Source organism: Lipotes vexillifer, unplaced genomic scaffold, assembly GCF_000442215.2.
Source record: "Lipotes vexillifer unplaced genomic scaffold, Lipotes_vexillifer_v1.1 scaffold1330, whole genome shotgun sequence".
Classification (NCBI taxonomy): domain Eukaryota; kingdom Metazoa; phylum Chordata; class Mammalia; order Artiodactyla; family Lipotidae; genus Lipotes; species Lipotes vexillifer.
The window spans coordinates 54,944-75,101 of record NW_006787533.1 but is presented as its reverse complement, the minus strand read 5'-3'; the positions used below and the strand labels follow the sequence as shown (position 1 = coordinate 75,101).

At 37.5% G+C, this 20,158-nt stretch overlaps 1 protein-coding gene across 1 annotated transcript in view; it reads left to right on the top strand.

Moving 5' to 3' along the window:
* The window catches only part of LOC103072412 (protein unc-80 homolog), a gene marked incomplete at its 3' end in the record, with an annotated part of 220,293 nt that overhangs the window by 146,843 nt on the left and 53,292 nt on the right, over positions 1–20,158 (top strand). Inside the window, exons 30-31 of the mRNA XM_007460228.1 lie at positions 8,446–8,553; positions 9,730–9,868. Of these exons, the coding sequence (XP_007460290.1) occupies positions 8,446–8,553; positions 9,730–9,868 (247 nt within the window). The remainder of the gene's footprint in view (positions 1–8,445; positions 8,554–9,729; positions 9,869–20,158) is intronic.

Here is a 20,158-nt window from a genome sequence, read left to right as displayed (position 1 = left end):
CCTTGGGAAGGATTTTAGTCTTTATCCTGTGAATAATGACAAGCACTGAGAGGTTTTTAAGATTGCTCTGCCAGCAAAGTGGGGCTACTTACATCCCTATTTCTCTCCTCACTTAATTATAAAACTTCTTGAGAACTGAGGCAGTCTTACACATTTTGTATCCTGTGTGATACCTAACAGAGTACCTTACTATGGCAGAGAGACTATAATATTGAATGAATGAGTGGGCTATAGAGTTCTATGGTGTTTAATGAGTGCCTTTCACCTCTGGCCCATCCAGGACACTGTCCTGAAGCAGCAGAAAAGGTTACCAACCTTACATGTTGCTTACATTTTTGAAAGGGAAAGTAAAGCAAGAGTATAAATGTTCCCTAACCCTAACACATTTAAATTAGTCATGCAGGTGGAGAGCTGAAAAGATGTATTGAGTCTTCTGTGATAAACATTTTATTTCCAAAATGCCAGCCTCCTGTTCAAGCTTCTTTTTTATTCTCTCATGATGTTTCCATTTGCCTTTTCTGAATCTGTCACATAAATGAACAATGCCCACATTTTCAGAGCCCAAATGAAAACAGAGTAGGCAATAAATCAAGAATAAAAGCATTATAGCAATACAAGCCCACCTTAAGAAGCAGGAAACATCTCGAATAAACAACCTAACCTTGCACCTCAAGCAATTAGAGAAAGAAGAACAAAAAAACCCCAGAGTTAGCAGAAGGAAAGAAATCATAAAAATCAGATCAGAAATAAATGAAAAAGAAATGAAGGAAACAATAGCAAAGATCAATAAAACTAAAAGCTGGTTCTTTGAGAAGATTAACAAAATTGATAAACCATTAGCCAGACTCATCAAGAAAATAAGGGAGAAGACTCAAATCAATAGAATCAGAAATGAAAAAGGAGAAGTAACAACTGACACTGCAGAAATACAAAAAATCATGAGGGATTACTACAAGCAACTCTATGCCAATAAAATGGACAATCTGGAAGAAATGGACAAATTCTTAGAAATGCACAAACTGCCAAGACTGAATCAGGAAGAAATAGAAAATATGAACAGACCAATCACAAACACTGAAATTGAAACTGTGATTAAAAATCTTCCAACAAACAAAAGCCCAGGACCAGATGGCTTCACAGGCGAATTCTATCAAACATTTAGAGAAGAGCTAACACCTATCAAAAACTCCAAAGCTCACTCAAGAAGGAGATTACTTGAATTAGCTCTATGTGTGTTAAATAAATTTAATTAATTAAAAAAAATCTTATTGAAAGATAGTGGACATACAATATTATGTTAGTTTCATGTGTACTACATAGAGATTTGACTTGCATACATTATGAAATGATCACACGAGAAATCTAGTAACCATCTGTCCACATACAAAGTTATGACAGTATTATTGACCATTATTGTGCTATACATTCCATCCTCAGGCTTATTTATTTTATAACTGGAGGTTTATACCTCTTAATCCTCTTCAGCTATTTCACCCACCCTCCCCTCTGGCAGCCATCCATTTATTCTCTGTATCTATGAGTCTGTTTTCATTTTGTTTAGTTTTTTAGATTCTGCATATAAGTGAGATCACATGTGGTATTTGTCTTTGTCTGACTTATTTAGTATAATGCCCTCTAGATTCATCCATGTTATTGCAAATGGTAAGGTTTCTTTTTTATGGCTGAGTAGTATTCCATTGCATTCCACACTTTTGATGGGAGGAGTTGCAGAGAATATGGTCATTTTTAGTCCATCACAATCCCCATCATATACATGAGATTCAGTAAATTTAAGTAACTTTTCCAAGACTACATAGCTCTTAAGTGGCAATTCGAGCCTTTGAACCCAGGTCTGTGTGTTTGAAAAACCCATGAGTTTTTCTGGGTTTGAGTCACCATGCCCTGGTGGGGTATAACTACAACATTCGATAATCCAGAGAGCAAATGGGTATTTTCCTGCAGTGCTGGTGTGGAGTGGTGGAGAACGGAGAAAGAGACATAGAAGCAGTGATCTGTGATGTCTGGATTACTGGCATCACAAGTTTGTCCAGTCTGTTTGGAGAATATATTTGCCTGATACTTGCCTGATTCTGTAAATATGTTCGGGCTCCTGCTGTTCTCCTGCCCCGTACTTGAGTACAAGCTTATTTCTAAAAGTAAATTCTTCAGTGGGACTCAGATATTCTATATTCTTGGCCTTGATGTTTCTCTTTCTCTTATGCATTGTAACATTCTTTTTCTACATAAGCCTTTGGATCATCTACAGTTTGAGAGTTTGAAAGACAGTTGTCCCAAGTCGGTTGTTTTCAAAGAGTGGGGGGTCCCTGAGTCCCTTTCAGGGAGTCCATGAGGTCAAAACTATTTTTATAATGCCAAGGTATTATTTGCTTTTCTCTGCTTTCATTCCATCTAGGGTGTAAAGTGGAGTTTTCCAGAAGCTAAGTAATGTGTGATACTGCAACAGATTTTAGTGGAAGCAGATATGAGAATTCCACTCCTTCCTACTAAGACATTAAAGGGACTTGAAAAAAAAAAACTAATGAAGTCTTCTCTTTTGTTCCTTTTTTTAAAAAAAGTTACTTTTTATTAAAAATGTATTTTTATGTTAGCATATTAAGAGTTTGCTGTGATTTTTAAATTAATACACAAATATTTTTAAAGTTTCTCATTTTGTTTCTCATAGTAATAAAATAAATTTTAACTTACTTTTAATTAAAAATTAATAATAGTCACAGAAGCTCTTTGGAGTCCTCAATTTAAGATAGAGTTCTGAAAGCAAAAAGTTTTCATTATTTTATTAGCTGCCATTTGCAAAGCTTGGGCAATTTGCTCTCTTTTAATCCTCCCAGCAAACCTATCAGGAAGGTACCCCATTAATCTCCTCCCAGAGGCATAAACTAGGGCTCAAAATCATTAGCCACACAGCTTGCATGCTGTGCAGCTAGAATTTGAAGCTAGTTCTATCTGACCCCAAAATCAAACTTGAAGGAATCAGTAACCTCCTTGCATGCAATATACCTGTTGCTTTCCTGGACAGAGAGGTTGAAGCAGAGGTCAAGAAGACTGGATGAATTATTTGAGATGGCTCAGGCAGCTAAAAGCCAAGACCTTCTGCTGTCTGTTCTACTCCTCATAGGGACTTGTCCTTTCAAATGGCAATTCCTTTTGTGAGAAAGGAATGCCTTCAAATTCAAATGATACTATGAACCTGGTGGAGGTCTGTTCCCCTTATAACAGGCATTTCTAATAGCACAGTATGCAGACTTTGCTGAGCACTCAACAAGGAAGAAACGTTTGTCCAGTTATCACATTCTAAACTGCCAAAATACATGTGCATTGCCTTAAGTTTTTCAATTATGTTACAGGTCAGCTTGTGCATTTTATCTGTTCGACTCTCTTTTGTAAAACAATTACAATGGTAAAAACAAAGAAACTATTGAGTACTTAACTATGCGTCGGTCACCGAGAGGAAGACTTGATACCAAGGTCTCTCTGAATCCTCACAAGAATACTCCCAGGCTGGCAGTGGGGTGTCCTACCTGCTTTACAGATAAGGAGATGGGCTTGCCGAGGGGAAGCTACTTGCCTGAGGTCACCCAGCTAGTAAGTAGGCGGTGAGTCAAGTATCAGACCCAGGTCCGGGTGGTTCCCAGGCTAAGATTCTTAACCAGCATGCATTGCAAGATCCTAAAAGGCAATGTCAATCTGTCTGTGGAAAGGAGTTCCCCAAAGTAAACTTGAAGTAGCCCAGGTAAATTAGGAAAGGGTCACAATTTTATGGTCAGAGATTTTAAGGAAAAACCAAGTGATGCAACCTCTTCATGTAATAAGAAAACAGATACAATTCTTTAATTTTGTCCTTAGCTTAACCCTTCACTAACATCCAGCAGCTCGGAGTGTACAGAGAAAGGCAGTAAATTCCTCATCTGTATCCCAGTGTGCCAACTGTTTTGGTTTTAATTGTGTCAGGTGTGTCTTCCTTCTGCCTGGAGGTCCTTCCTTAGGTTTGAAAATATCATGATCACATCAACAGTGTGAGAGGTGGTGGGAGAGCTGAGGTTCCACATGTGTCAACAACAGATGTGCACGTCTCCTGGAGCACTGGAAAAAAGAGTAATAGGAGTTCCCTTAGGGCTGTGCTCCACGTGCCCCAGGAGGGGATAAGGACGAAAGCCTCTGTAATTTATATTGACTGCTGAGGTAACCAGGTGCTTTCAGCAAGCATTCCAGTTGCAAATTTGGGTTTTAACAACCTTCCCAACAACCTCTGGGGAGGGAGGGAGACAAAGAGGGAAGAGATATGGGAACATATATATATGTATAACTGACTCACTCTGTTATAAAGCAGAAACTAACACACCATTGTAAAGCAATTATACCCCAATAAAGATGTTAAAAAAAAAAAAAAAAGAATAAAAGCAGTGATTCTGATTAAAATCGAGACTTATGAGCAATTGGTATTTCATTCGTGTTTCCTTTTTAATTGGTTTTTATGGCAGAATATATTTGTGGCAGCTAGTACATTTTGTAACCCATCTAACTCTGATCAATCTGCTAATCTACATTTCAGTGCTCAGAGACTCACTGTACATTCTGTTAGTCTGTTTTAGTGCACTTCCAAATTTGAGAGGTTTAGATAAGCTATCATTATATATATATCACCTTCACCAAAAGGTGAATTCACCAAAGAATTCTTTGATTTTTCCTGTATATCTATACCTTGTCTAATGCTATGTTCTAAACATAGTAATGTGCAATTAGTGCTTGCTGATGGAAATGGGTGGATAAAACATATTTTCCTTTCAGCCAAAAAGAGGTAACTAAAAGGTTATATGTACCCCAAAAAAGAAAGGGCATAGTGTCCATAAATTTTGTGAAGCCAGTGTAAATAGCAAGAGGCCACCTGATTTCCTGCAGGACTAATATTTTTCTAAAGCTATGGAAAACACAGCTGTGAGGCCAAGACCAAGCCCTAGGTCTTGATTTCATGGGTCAGAATTACTCTTCACTATGACATACATAACTCCTATGTCAAAGATGTATGAGACACAAAGGGTCTGGGTTACCTCTGGGGAAATACTATACTTCTGTTGGCATGTTTCTTTCCAGAAACATGAGGCAATCCCTTTCCCAAAGAACCCAGTAGGCTGACTCCAATTTTCCCAAATTTTAAATACCTCATTATTTCCACAGTGTTATCTTCATTTATGACATGTATCTCCTTTTCGACTTATCTTGAATTTTCATTTGTTTGCTAGCTGTCCCTCTTGGTAAGATACACTCTCCAGAAGGGCCAGTATCATGGGGGTTTTGCTCCTCAGCATATCCTCAGAAGTTAGCCCTGTTCCTGGCATATGGTTAATTCTTAATAAACATACTTGAATTATTAAATGAATAAGCAAAATTTTTACTTAAACTAATTACGTATTATGCCTCCGTTGTCAATAATATTTTGTTGTGAGTAATAGAAACCCATTGAAATTTGTTCAAATAATTAGAGTTTCTTCAAAGGATATAGCAGAATCTCATGAAACCAAGGACAGGTGGGAAACACAGTCAAGCCTCAAAGGAATGAGATCCAAAGCTGCTGTCCATCTCAGGGTGGACAGAGTCTCTCATCTCTGCTTCTTTCTGCATCATCTCTGTCTGCTGACTCATCTCTGTCCCCTGACCAGCAACCCCTGCTTTATTCATCTTGTACTTAGACTGAAGTCTCAAGGTTGCATCATCGTTTCTCAGCCCCAGTAACCATCACTAAATGAATCAGACTCGGTCCCCTAATTCCCTAGGACAGGAATTTGATGGGACCAACCCCTCCTCTTTCTGATCCAAACACCACAAGTGATAATTCCCTGGACAGTTAAAGGATTGGTTTTGCACTACAGATTTTATCTGAAGTTCTACACCATCCCATAGCGAGCATGTCCCAGTATCCCTGCCAGCTCTTGGGACTGTATAATGTCCTCCCACTGACCATAGCTTCCTCTGGTAGATCGACTCAACAATGAATGACATCCTCTATTAGTGATAAATTCTGTCCTTCAGTCTTGGGTTACTAGTTTTGGTTTTCTTTGTAGTCCCTGATTGATGTGTGTTTCCAACCACCACCTACATCTCACAGTCCAGTGAAATTTCTAACTCTTCAGGAACCGCTAATAACCAATAAATGCCTTCAGAACCAGCCTCCTACTCCATCCATTTTCTTACTCTCTTCTAGGCAAGTTTTACACCACGTTACCAAAGCAAAAAGCAACTGATGATAATGTTGTTAGTCTGAGTCAGGGTCACACCAGTAGTGGACTTTAGGGACCTCACATAGGGTACCCAAGTGCCCATCACACGTGTACCCATCTTTAATACCTGTTTTCAGGCCTGAACAAGTCACTCAAGAAGATTTCCTAGCCCATCACCCTAGTGTAAAAGCCTTTCCAATTCCCTTCCCTTTCCACTAAAACAAACATCCTAATATCTTGAAGCCAGCAGAACACACCAGGCTTCTTGAGGAAGCATGCCAGGTTATTAAATATTTGATATTTGAGAAGCTTGACTTATACCTTCTGTCCCCAGCAGACAGGATTAAACAGAAGCCTACATTTCACAGAGTGTGAGAAACAGACATAAATGTTTGTCCTTTTTCCTCTGAGTATTTTTCTGTATGTGCTTGCTTAAAATTCCTATAAATTAATCAAAAGTATTGTTCAAAGGTAACCCTGAAAAGATAAACTGTCCAGCCAAAGGAGAAAGCAATAAAATATTTTAAAAATTTTAAAATCAATTTTAAAATAACTCTAATGACCTGGGGAATATTCATCATAAAATCACAGTGAAATGAAATGTTTAAAATTGTGTACCACATATATATCATCGTCACAGCTTTGCTAAGATGCACAGGGGGACAAAGGGCTGAAAGGAACCAAATAATGGCCATCACTGAGTTGAGGATTATAAGGATTTTTATTTTCTTCTTCATAGTTTTTTTGTATTTTCCAGGTATTCTGCAATTTACTTTTTTTTTTATAAATAGAATAAAGGCAGAAAGATGCCACTTTTTAAATACCTTGATTTTTTACAAAGTTAGATACACCCCTATATTTATATGGAAAATGATTGCCATATATGATTTTAGAAGTTTTCAAATTATATAAAATAAGCATGATATTTATGCTATATTTTGCTTTTACATTCACAGGGGGGAAATAGAGCACTGCAGGATTTCTCTCCCCAGATGATATTTATTCCCAAGCAGGATTTCTCTCCCCAAATGATATGTGTTCCCAAGTATGTGCCTCCACTTTTTTTTTTTTAAATCTTTAGAAAACACAGCAAGAGCTCTGATTCATTTGTTTCCAAGTAGATTCGTTTAAAAGTTCATTCCATACTGGTCACATAACAGATGCATTGTCTTGGGTCTTTTTGTCAGAGTTTTGAAAGACTTTCTTGGAACATGCATGTACTTTTTAGATTTGCTTTTTCTTTCAGAATATCTCCATCTATAACACTGTGAAGCTCTGTTCAGAAATTCTTAAGGAGTTCAGTTGTTTTCCCTTGGCACTGAGGGAGAGAGTGTTTCATTGACATGTCACTGGAAAAACAAATGAGCATTTATACTGTGCAAAGGGATGGATTCCCTGTTTGCACAGCCTGGAGTGCAAAAATGGAGGCATCAGGACTCAGGATAAATAAACAAGGGCCTGCCACCACTGGAGCAATCATTCCCCCAGCTGCTCTGTCCACTCCATTCCTTGGCACTTAGAGAGTCAGGGGAAGAAAATGTCTCCTCCGTGTGTATGCAGATGTCAGGCCTATTCTGGACCCTGGTTGAGGGGACAATTTGAAAGAAGAGCTGCTGCCTCCAATAGACAAGTATGGGTTTTTTAAAAAACAAACAAACAAACAAAAAAACACTTTACCTGGATGATGGATGCTATGAACTCGTACTTCGTTGATGAGTCTTTTATCTTTCACTTCCTAACACTCCTCTGTGAAACATTTTCTCTTCCAAATAATAATCAACTTGTAACATCCAACCCTTTAAAGGGATTATTAGAGAGAGTGGCTTTTAACTGGCAATATTTAAAAAGATTTGTGTTTTTAACAGCTTGGTGGAATATAATTAGCCCTGAAATGGAAATCAGGAGATCCTGTCCTTTCCTTATTCTACTAATAACCAGTTTTGCAATTTGGTCAAGCTACTCCACCTCTCTGGGTCCTGGTCTCCTCACTGGTAAAAGAGGAGTTTGTTGCTAAATACCCCTAAGCTACCTTTTCATTACAAAATTAACTGCTTATATCACTTTCAGAAAGTGCAGGCCCATAAAAAGTCCTTACTGAAATCATCTGTTGCATTAGAACCAGTTGGTTGTTTGGAGAATTTGGAGGAAAACAGCACTGTTGGGTTTTGAGAGAACACAACACTCTTCGTCACCTATCTTATGTTCTTTCCAGTGCTCAGATAAATCATGCCTGAGGACACCTTCTCTGAAAAAGAGAGTTTCAGATGCCAACCTAGAGGGGAAAAAGGACTCTGGAATGCTGAAATACATCAGACTACAGGTATCGATGCATGGATCAGAAATGTTCACGGAGCAGTAATAAGGAGGGAACTCCAGATATCCTGTTTACTAATGTTTGGGACATACAATGCCAACTGGCACAGTGTTGGCATAAAGGCCCCTCTAATTTGGTGAGCAAGAGTGCTACCAACTATGCAAGGAAAAATCCCTTCTTGCTGGACAGCCAACTTCCATAGAGACAAGGCTTGGGGAGTTTGGCTAGAACCATGCCTCTTCCCACTCTCTCCACTCTACTGGAGCCAGCTTCCCACCAATGTGTGGTAGCGACGCTCATAGGTCTTGGAGTGAGACAGTCCGGGTTCAAATCCTATACCTGCGGCTCTGGCTCTGGGACCTTGGGCAAGTTAACTTAATTCTTCTCAGTTTTAGTTGCCTAATCTCTAAAATGGGGATTTTAACACTAGACCCATCTCAAAGAATTATTGCATGGATTAAAAAAGATAGTATATTTAGCTACTTATCCAGTGCTTGGCACAGTTATATTGTTATTAAAAACCTGAACTCTAAATCATAATACATTTCCCAGGGGAAGAGAAAAAAAGTTTCATGTTCTTCTAGAAAGTGTTTTAAATGATGGTTAAAGACCTAGACTTGCCCCAAACCTACATTTATCACCAAAATTATTTGAAATAATGGATCAAATGGGATTTTGTTGGCTAACCTGGAGCAATAACCACAATGTATAATGTTTTGAAGGGAAAATACCATCCAAATTCACTGGCTTAGAAAGCTAACTTTCTGAATGGAACTCCTTTATAAATTAGAGGCTGATCAGTTTCCAGTGGAAATCAGCTTCTAACAGGAAGGAAGATAAGATGCTATGAAAGTCCACCAGGACTTTAAACACAAAGATATATTGGCTGGAGTCCTTCTTTCTCACAGAGCTATACTTATTCTACAGTTTATTCCCTAGGTGGTTGCAAATTAATTTTTGTGGTGAAAGTATTATAAAATACGATTTGGGGGTAATTATACATCAACTAATAGGGTATAAAGCTTATTATACATCATGACAATAAATACGCTCCCACTTTAGAACGTATTTTAAGGTCATTTAAGGAAAGCAGAGAGAGGGGAAGTGACACTTAATACTCTAGAGGAGTACAGCAATCAGTGTCTTCAAAGATTTTACGATATAATTTCCATCTTTTCCCAGGTGATGAGCCTGTCGCCTGCTCCCTTATCTCTGCTAATCAAGGCAGCACCAATTCTGACGGAGGAGATGTATGGAGACATCCAGCCAGCTGCCTGGGAGCTCCTGCTCAGCATGGACGAGCACATGGCGGGGGCAGCAGGTAAAGAAAGACCACCTGGGACTCTGGTCCTGCTGCCACTCATCCCAGCGTTTAAACAAGAGAGAGGCACATTGATTCCATTTTCACCCTTAGGTCAGATTGCTAGCAATGGCTGGACCTCTAGACAGAGCTGTGCACTAAACAGAAACAGGCCTAGGCTCTGTGTGCACCCTTTTCATGTCACTGTATAGTTTGCACAAGGGCAGCATGTCTCTCCCAAGATGTTACCAAATTATAGAGAATGGTTTCCCCCAGAACCTACATTTTCACTATATTTCACAAAAGATAAAATTCTTTTTGTGCGTTGTGATTTCCCAGATTGACCATGAACGACCATCATTAATTTTATTAAATCTTATGTGAGTAATAGTCTGTGTTCAAATCACAATATCAAAATAAATTTGTGAAATTTAAGTGACGTGTCCAAAGCCACATAGCTAACAAATGGTAGAGGTAAAATCTGGATTCTTCATCATTTTCCACTTTTTGTGCATATTCCTTTATTTTTTAGTTGTTTTAATTGAAAATGCACATGGTTAAAATTCAAATAATATAAAAGTGTATGAAGTTTAAAAGTATCACCCTCTTTCCCATGACTCCCAGTCCTCTTTCTCAGAGGTGACAATTTTTAAATTTCCCAGGAAACCTCTAGGATAAACTATGCATATATATATATATATATACTTATGTATGTATATATTATGTTTCCTTTTTCACACAAATAGGACATACCATAAAGACTTCTGCATTTTGCACTTTGCATTTTTATCTAGGAGACTTTTTTAAGAGTTTATTTGAACAAAAATTGATTCCAATGAGGCAGTGCCAAGCTAGAAGTGGTTAGGAGCCCTCCACCAAGAGTAGCTCAGGGAGAGAGTTTTATAGAGAAAAGGCAGAAGCAAAGAAAGGCAATTATTGATTGTCTGTAGCGTAAAGCCTAGTTGGCTGTTTGTGACTGGTTATCCTTAGCATTTTGATTTGTAACATTGAGGTGTTTATAGGCATAGATTTTGGTTTGCTTATGTAAGCTGCCATGGCATTAGAGCCACCTCAGTCTAATGGTCTCCTTTTATAACAATTGCCCCCTTTTGGTCATCCTCTCGTATGTGAAAAATTGACCAAAAATTTAGTATTAATGCCACTCTTTGTCACCATCAGAGTTAAGTTTCTCTTGTCTCATTGTGAAACTCATAGGTTATGATGTCATGTCTGTGGAAGAATTGTTTTGCTGTTCATCTCATTGTTCACCTTGTTTCTGTTTCTCCAAGCACAGTAAGACCAGCTAATGTACTGCTGATGGCTGTGAACATGCATTTAAGACCTTTGAGAGAATATAGCACACCACAGAGACTACAGTGATAACTATTAGGAGGATAATATCAAGAGACTAAAGTGTACTCCTTAGCCAGGGCCCCAGTGAACCAAACTAGCTGGTATCAAATAAATCAAAGGATATACCTGTTTATCCAAGTGGCTTGTTTGTTAATTTTCTGTATTTCTACAATACTAGAGATATTGATCAAGGCGCAGCAGGAGACATTTGCTATGGCACATGTTCAGCCAATAACTAATCTAAAGCCATTCTATTATCTAAACTTACCTTAGCAAGAAAATCTTGGGACTTTGGTTGTTCAGCTACGGCCTTAGCAGTAGATTCATCAACAGTTGCCAGAGTTAAGGAGCATTATTTTCCTGTGCATTAACAGAGAAAAAAAGCAAGTAGTGAAAAGGCAAAAGGAATAAACATTTCATACTGGTGTTAAAGACCTTGATCTGCAATCTTGGGAGACAGCTGTCTACCACAAGATGCCATCTGCCTCTGGGTAAGGACCTCCTTAGTCAATTTTAATTTTAGGTCTCCAGCTGGTATGCAGCTCCAAGAGTTTGGAGAATCCCTTTTTAACTGAGGGATGTGGACCCAAGGTTCAATTCCATGAAGTTTTCTAAGTAGTTTTAACTGTATATATTGATTAGAATTCTTATACTTAGAACTGTTTTTTCCTAGTGAAACTAGATGTAAGCAATTGTGGAGTGTCTGTTATACTAGCATTCTGTGGGTTGGCAAATTTATAAATACATTTCACTATTTCTGGAAGTATATTCTTTCTCAGTAAATTTTTCATTGTGGCACAAAACATGTTTAGTAATAAACCCAAATATCTTTAGTGCCTCTGAAAAGGAAGCCCAAAGTAGATAAAGCTATGTTCAGTAATTAATGTTTCAGTGTTGTATCTTATTTGGAAATGATCTAGATATTCAATGAATATCCATCATTTAACTTATCTCAGCATAACTTTAAGGTTTCAAGTTACCAAAAAGATTTTTAGAAACTATTTTTAAGTAGACATACCATAAAGCATAATGTTGAAAAATTTATTTATAAACTTTTTACTTTTTTAAAAAGTAAACTTTTATTTACATCTATTTAATTTATTTGTTCTTAACAATTATGTTTAGAATATTCATGAAAATTTCATGAGACATTAAACAGATAACCATCATTTTAAGTTATTTTTCTTTCTGACAAATTCTATAACATGAGTTTATTTGACTTTTTGTAAACCTAGGTAGGATAAAAGTATTATATTTAATGCTAATAACTCTAAAGACATACCTATTTTGATTAAACCAACAAACTTAAACTACCTTTTATTTACTGAAGATTTAATGAACTTAAAAAAAAATTTTGGTTAGTTTCTGGATTTCTGAGAGTATACTTGATTTATGTAAATGCTTGTTTGTCTTTAAGCCAATTAATAGAGCTCTTTACACATTAATTTTGGTAATACCATCCAAAGGTAGAAAAATATCACACATCTATAATATACGAACAGAGATGTACATAAACATACAGACAGATGCAGAGATCTTATAGCTATAGTTTTAAAATTTTAGCCATGAGACAGGTATGATAATGCAAAACTGACTAGTTTATAAAAGAACAGTTGGATCTAAATTGTGTTTCTGGCAGATAAAATAAGTTAAAGTTACCTGCTCAGATAGCTAAAACTTTTACTAATATTTGTGGAAAAGACTTTTAAGATTTTTCATTCACTTAATTTCCAAAACAGCTCCGTTCTTTTTCTGATAAGAATTACTTCCCTGAAGTTTACATTTCCAGAGATGGCTTTGGGTTCCTAGAGAAGACCAGGTAGAACGTTTATATCTCAAAGGCACAGAGAAAAGATATAAATTTCTCCAAAAAAGGCTTTTGTTTCCTAAATCCAGTTTTTTTGTTTTTTTTTTTAACAATATCTGCAAGCCTTTTGAGATAAATAGGGGAAATTTGGGGATAGGTAAAAAGGATAGGTGGGCTTTGAGTTGTTTCTAGAGCCACATTTCTGTTCTTACAAAGACTTAGTGTGTTAGACAGTTGTTTTTAATTCCTTGAAAGATTGGGTTGCAGCCTGAATATCAAGATGCTGACCCAACCATCCAACTACATTATTCTTAGTTTCCTTCTTTATATCAGGGAGAAGAGCTCTAAGATGAAAATCAAAAGATTCCTGCGTTCTAGAGCTGTGTGTCTTTGGAACGCTTCAGTAAATCCTTCTACAATGGCTTCAGGATGTTTTTCGTTCCCTCTGCGTACATAATTTTATTTTAGGTTAGGGGAGAAGGCCTAAAAAATAGTTCCTATCAGGCTCTGAATATCAGCTTCCAATTTGGTCAACTTCTGACTATAGAGCTAATTAAAAAAAAATTTTTTTTTCAAATATCTTGTCAGGTTTGAGCAAGACAAACAGTAAATATTCCTGGCAGTATTGAACTACCCCATGAGCACAACATCCAGAGCCACTCCCAAAGATAGCCAAAAGAAAGAAGGACTTAGACAAGAGAGCTGGCAATTGTAGGACCCTAGCTACAAATGGAATGTAACCCACATTTCTGCCTGGCTATATTTTTGAGTTGCCCAACCTGATGATTGCCAAGCTAAGTTCTCAGGACAAAAAATGAGATGGACAAGAAGGCAGTAGCTGTCCCTGGGAGAGAAAGGATCAATAACCTTTTTTTTTTTTTTTTTTTTTGTAATTTGGAAAGGAAGCGGCAATGTGAAATTTTACCTTCTTGTCTCAGCCAGGCACCACAGGGAGAGGTCTGGGGGAGCTGACGTTAGTAAAAATTCTAATTCTTTGCTGGCTTCTGCCAGTTTTCCCAGGGTGATGTCTGCAGGCTCCAGAGTGAGGGAGGCATTCCAGTGGGTCTCATCCTGGTCACCAGTAACTGTAAAGGAGGAAAAGTAATTTTCCCTCTATCCTTAATAGTGAGTGCCTGGCTGGAATACTTTTTCCTCTAGGATAACTCATAAATGGATAGGCTTATCTAAGATGGTTTAAAGTTCTCCACTGTGGCCAGTGTAATTCAAGATTATCTTTGGTATAGTTAACCTACTTGTCCCTTAAAAAAAAAAAAAAAAGAAAATTCTGTTCACCTGAGACCTCACACTAGACTCAGTCCAGTTTTAAGTCAGACCCAGTCTGACCCTGGATCCAGTCTGGTTTCTAAATTGGAACCAGTCCATTCCTGAGCCCAGTCTGGTTTTGAAGTCTGACTCATTCCAACTCCAGCCGGTTTCTGGACCCAGCATGAAAAGGAAAGGCTCAAATAAAGTCTGCAAGCTCATAACACAAAAACTTCAGTGCTAGGATTTGAGAGGGACTTACCCATGACCTCCAGAGGCAGCGAGAAAGCAGCAAGCTCAAGGTCTCAACAGATACTTATGCCAGGTTGCTCATTGCTCCTGTGGGCTGTTGGGGGGGGGTCTCCTTTGGTTCCCTCTTCTGACACCAGAACTGTTAAAAGGTAAACTGAGGCATATTAAAAATTTGAACAAAAATAAATTTGAATTGAGAAATGCCAAACAAGAAGTGGTTAAGAGTTCTCTCTAGGAGACCATTTTTAACATCAGTCTATAAGTTCACCTATTCTTTTTAATGGCTACCAAATATTCCATTGAATGAATGGATATAACAATTTATTTAACCTGGAAATTTTAGTTGATTCTTGCCTTTTGTTTTTTTTATACTATGCTGCATCAAATGTCTTTGTAAAATGTCTTTGTTCACATTAAGTATCAGATTTTTGCTTCTCTACCAAGTATTTTTCAGAGAGAAGGACATGCTCCCTAAATATGGGACAGCCATGGACATTTGCATGGAAGTTATGAACAGGGGGACTGAGCTTTAAGAAAATAGAAGGAAGAGGAAATGGTGTATGCAAAGCCACATGGGGTGTGGAAATGCACTGGGTTGATTTGGAAAGCCTGAGGAGGAATTGAGACTGGGGTGGCTTTTGTAAAGAGGTTGCTAGTCTGTAATATTAGGCAAGTGAGCAGGTCTCACATTGTAACAGACCTTGAACAACAGGGTTAGGAGTGTGGACTTTCCACTGAACTGTGGGACACCGCTCAGGGGTTCCAAGCCAAAGAGTAATGTTGCATATAGTGTTGAATTATTACCAAGTTTAATGTGGCAGCAATGAGTGGAGTGACTTGGTTTTAGAAACAGTGATTTTTAGATGACGAGGAGACATATCAGAGGTGATATGACCCTAAAGCTAATGAGAAAGGCCATAGCTAGAGAGAAACTTGGGAAAACTTGATGTATGTGTCAGCTGAAGCAATGAGAGAGGATTATTTCCAGGGGAGAAATGGTTCCGGGAGAGGATGATTTCTTGGTATAGAGGAGAGGGCTGAGGAATGAACACTAAGCCATTGGCCTTCTCTACCTTCAGAGGACAGGAAGAAGAGATGACCAGCAAAACCCAGAAAAACGACCAGAAAAGTAGAACTTAAGTAATCTCAAACCATGGAAGTAGAGGAAGATCCTTTTCAAAGAGATTGTTATGAAAGTGTTAAAAACTGAAAGAAAAGAAATGCTGTAAAAATACCACTGGATCTGCTGATTAGTGAGCATTACAAGAAAACTGTTTCAGTAAAGAGATTGAGGTAGAACTCCAACTGCAGTGACTTAGAGAGTGACGATGGTGTTTAAAAATTGAGACAGAGTACACTTTAAAGAAAAGTAAAGAAAGGAGAAAAAGTGGAAATTTAAGGAGGTGGTAGGATTAAGAAACAGATTATCAAAAGCTACTGATGACAGTAGCTCACATTTGTTATAGAACTCTATCATACACATTATCTTACTTGATCCTCATAACAATGATTTTATAAATGAGCAAAATCAAACTCAGAAACTTGAAAGGACTTTTAACCAAGTGCACACAGCTCAGAATTAGCAGAGCCAGGAAATCAAACCCAGATCTTTTGACTACAAATAGATACCCTTTCCATATACCACTTTGCCTCTAAAAAATAAAATATGCTTTAGAATTCTGTAGTACTTTTCATGTCACAAAGCACTTTCTCGTACATTATTTTATTCTAACAACAAATTTCGAGGCAGCTATCAGCATCATCCTCATCCTCATTCTCATCATCATCATTGACATTTTACCAATAGAGAAACAAATGTTAAGAAGTTAAGAGGCTTGGCCACGATCAATAGGAGAGAAGTTTCAGAGCTGGGATTCAACCCCAGTTGTTCTAACAATTGCCTGAGCATGTTTTGAGGATCTGGGAAAAAGTACAAGAGAGTTTTTAAATTATATTTTTATGATCAACACTGGCTCCTCCATCTATGCTGCAGAGTGTGTTTCTTTTCCTCATTATTCATTGACTTTGTAACTTATCATAGCACTGATCTTTCTCTTATTCATATTTGGCTTTCCCCCCAAATAACAACAATGGTATTATGGTTCATGAAACCTCTTTGGTTTCTCAATCTCTTCTACCTCTTGGAAGGGTAGATGTTTCTAACAGAGTCTACCTTATGAATGCTATTTTTATTATTTAAAAAATTTTAACATCTTTATTGGACTATAATTGCTTTACAATGTTGTTTTAGTTGCTGCTGTATAACAAATTGAATCAGCTATACTTATACATATATCCCCATATCTCCTCCCTCTTGTGTCTCCGTCCCTCCCTCCCTATCCAACCCCTCTAGGTGGTCACAAAGCACTGAGCTGATCTCCCTGTGCTATGCGGCTGCTTCACACTAGCTATCTGTTTTACATTTGGTAGTGTATATATGTCCATGCCACTCTCTCACTTTGTCTGAGCTTAACCTTCCCCCTCCCTGTGCCCTCAAGTCCATTCTCTATGTCTGCATCTTTATTCCTGTCCTTCCCCTAGGTTCTTCAGAACCATTTTTGTTTTTTTTTTAGATTCCATATATATGTGTTAGCATACGGTATTTGTGTTTCTCTTTCTGACTTACTTCACTCTGTATGACAGACTCTAGGTCCATCCACCTTACTACAAATAACTCAATTTCCTTTCTTTTTATGACTGAGTACTATTCCATTGTAAATATGTGCCACATCTTCTTTATCCATTCATCTGTTGATGGACACTTAGGTTGCTTCCATGTTCTAGCTATTGTAAATAGACCTGCAATGAACACTGTGGCACATGACTCTTTTTGAATTATGGTTTTCTCAGGGTATATGCCCATTAGTGGGATTGCTGGGTCGTATGGTAGTTCTATCTTTAGTGTTTTAAGGAACCGCCATAGTGGCTGTATCAGTTTACAGTCTCACCAACAGTGCAAGAGGGTTCCCTTTTCTCCACACCCTCTCCAGCATTTATCGTTTGTAGATTTTTGATGATGGCCATTCTGACTGGTGTGAGGTGATACCTCATTGTAATTTTTATTTGCATTTCTCTAATGATTAGTGATGTTGAGCATTCTTTCATGTGTTTGTTGGCAATCTGTGTGTCTTCTTTGGAGAAATGTGTATTTAGGTCTTTGGCCCATTTTTGGATTGGGTTGTTTGTTTCTTTGCAATTGAGCTGCATGAGCTGCATGTATATTTTGGAGATTAATCCTTTGTCAGTTGGTTCGTTTGCAAATATTTTCTCCCATTCTAAGGGTTGTCTTTTCATCTGTTTTATGGTTTCCTTTGCTGTGCAAAAGCTTGAAGTTTCATTAGGTCCCATTTGTTTATTTTTGTTTGTTTTTTTCCATTTCTCTAGGAGGTGGGTCCAAAAGGATCTTGCTGTGAGTTATGTCATAGAGTGTTCTGCCTATGTTTTCCTCTAAGAGTTTTATGGTGTCTGCCCTTACATTTAGGTCTTTGATCCATTTTGAGTTTATTTTTGTGTATGGTGTTAGGGAGTGTTCTAATTTCATTCTTTTACATGTAGCTGTCCAGTTTTCCCAGCACCACTTATTGAAGAGGCTGTCTTTTCTCCATTGTATATTCTTGCCTCCTTCATCAAAGATAAGGTGACCATATGTGCATGGGTTTATCTCTGGGCTTTCTGTCCTGTTCCATTGATCTGTATTTCTGTTTTTGTACAAGTACCATACGGTCTTCATTACTGTACTTTTGTAATATAGTCTGAAGTCAGGGAGCCTGATTCTTCCAGCTCTGTTTTTCTTTCTCAAGATTGCTTTGGCCATTCGGGGTCTTTTGTGTTTCCATATAAATTGTGAATTTTTTTTTCTAGTTCTCTGAAAAATGCCATTGGTAGTTTGATAGGTATTGCATTGAATCTGTAGATTGCTTTGAGTAATGTAGTCATTTTCACAATGTTGATTCTTCCAATCCAAGAACATGGTATATCTCTCCATCTGTTTGTATCATCTTTAATTTCTTTCATCAGTTTCTTATAGTTTTCTGCATACAGGTCTTTTGTCTCCTTAGGTAGATTTATTCCTAGGTACTTTATTTATTTTTGTTGCAATGGTATATGGGAGTGTTGCCTTAGTTTCTCTTTAAGATTTTTCATCATTACTGTACAGGAATCCAAGAGATTTCTGTGCATTAATTTTGTGTCCTGCTACTTTCCCACATTCATTGATTAGCTCTAGTAGTTTCCTGGTAGCATCTTTAGGATTCTATATGTATAGTACCATGTCATCTGAAAACAGTGACAGCTTTACTTCTTCTTTTCCAATTTGGATTCCTTTTATTTCTTTTTCTCCTCTGCTGTAGCTAAAACTTCCAAAACTATGTTGAATAATAGTGGTGAGAGTGGACAACCTTGTCTTGTTCTTGATCTTAGTGGAAATGGTTTCAGTTTTTCACCATTGAGAACAATGGTGGCTGTGGGTTTGTCATATATGGCCTTTATGATGTTGAGGTAAGTTCCATCTATGCCTACTTTTTGGAGGGCTTTTATTGTAAATGGGTGTTGAATTTTGTGAAAAGCTCTTTCTGCATCTATTGAGATGATCATATGGTTTTTTCTCCTTCATTTTGTAAATATGATTTATCACATGGATTGATTTGCATATATTGAAGAATCCTTGCATTCCTGGGATAAACCCCACTTGATCATGGTCTATGATCCTTTTAATGTGCTGTTGGTTTCTGTTTGCTAGTATTTTGTTGAGGATTTTTGCATCTATGTTCAACAATGATATTGGCCGGTAGTTTTCTTTTTTTGTGACATCTTTGTCTGGTTTTGGTATCAGGGTGATTGTGGTCTCGTTGAATGAGTTTGGGAGTGTTCCTCCCTTTGGTATATTTTGGAAGAGTTTGAGAAGAATAGGTGTTAGCTCTTCTCTAAATGTTTGATAGAATTTGCCTGACAAGCTATCTGATCCTGGACTTTGGTTTGTTGGAAGACTTTTAATCAGAGTCTCAGTTTAAGTGCTTGTGATTGGTCTGTTTATATTTTCTGTTTCTTCCTGGTTCAGTCTCGGAAGGTTGTGCTTTTCTAAGAATTTGTCCATTTCTTCCAGGTTGTCCATTTTATTGGTATATCGTTGCTTGTAGTAATCTCTCATGATCCTTTGTATTTCTGCAGTGTCAGTTGTTACTTCTCCTTTTTCATTTCTAATTCTATTGATTTGAGTCTCTACCTTCTTTTCTTGATGAGTCTGGCTAATGCTTTATCAATTTTGTTTATCTTCTCAAAGAACCAGCTTTTAGTTTTATTGATCTTTGCTATCATTTCCTTCATTTCTTTTTCATTTATTTCTGGTCTGATCTTTATGATTTCTTTCCTTCTGCTAACTCTGGGGTTTTTTTTGTTCTTCTTTCTCTAACTGCTTTAGGTGTAAGGTTAGGTTGTTCATTTGAGATGTTTCTTGTTTCTTGATGTAGGATTGTATTGCTGTAAACTTCCCTCTTAAAACTGCTTTTGCTGCATCCCATAGGTTTGGGGTCATCGTGTTTTCATTGTCATTTGCTTCTAGATGTTTTTTGATTTCCTCTTTGATTTCTTCAGTGATCTCTTGGTTATTCAGTAGTGTATTTAGTATTTAGCAGTAGCCT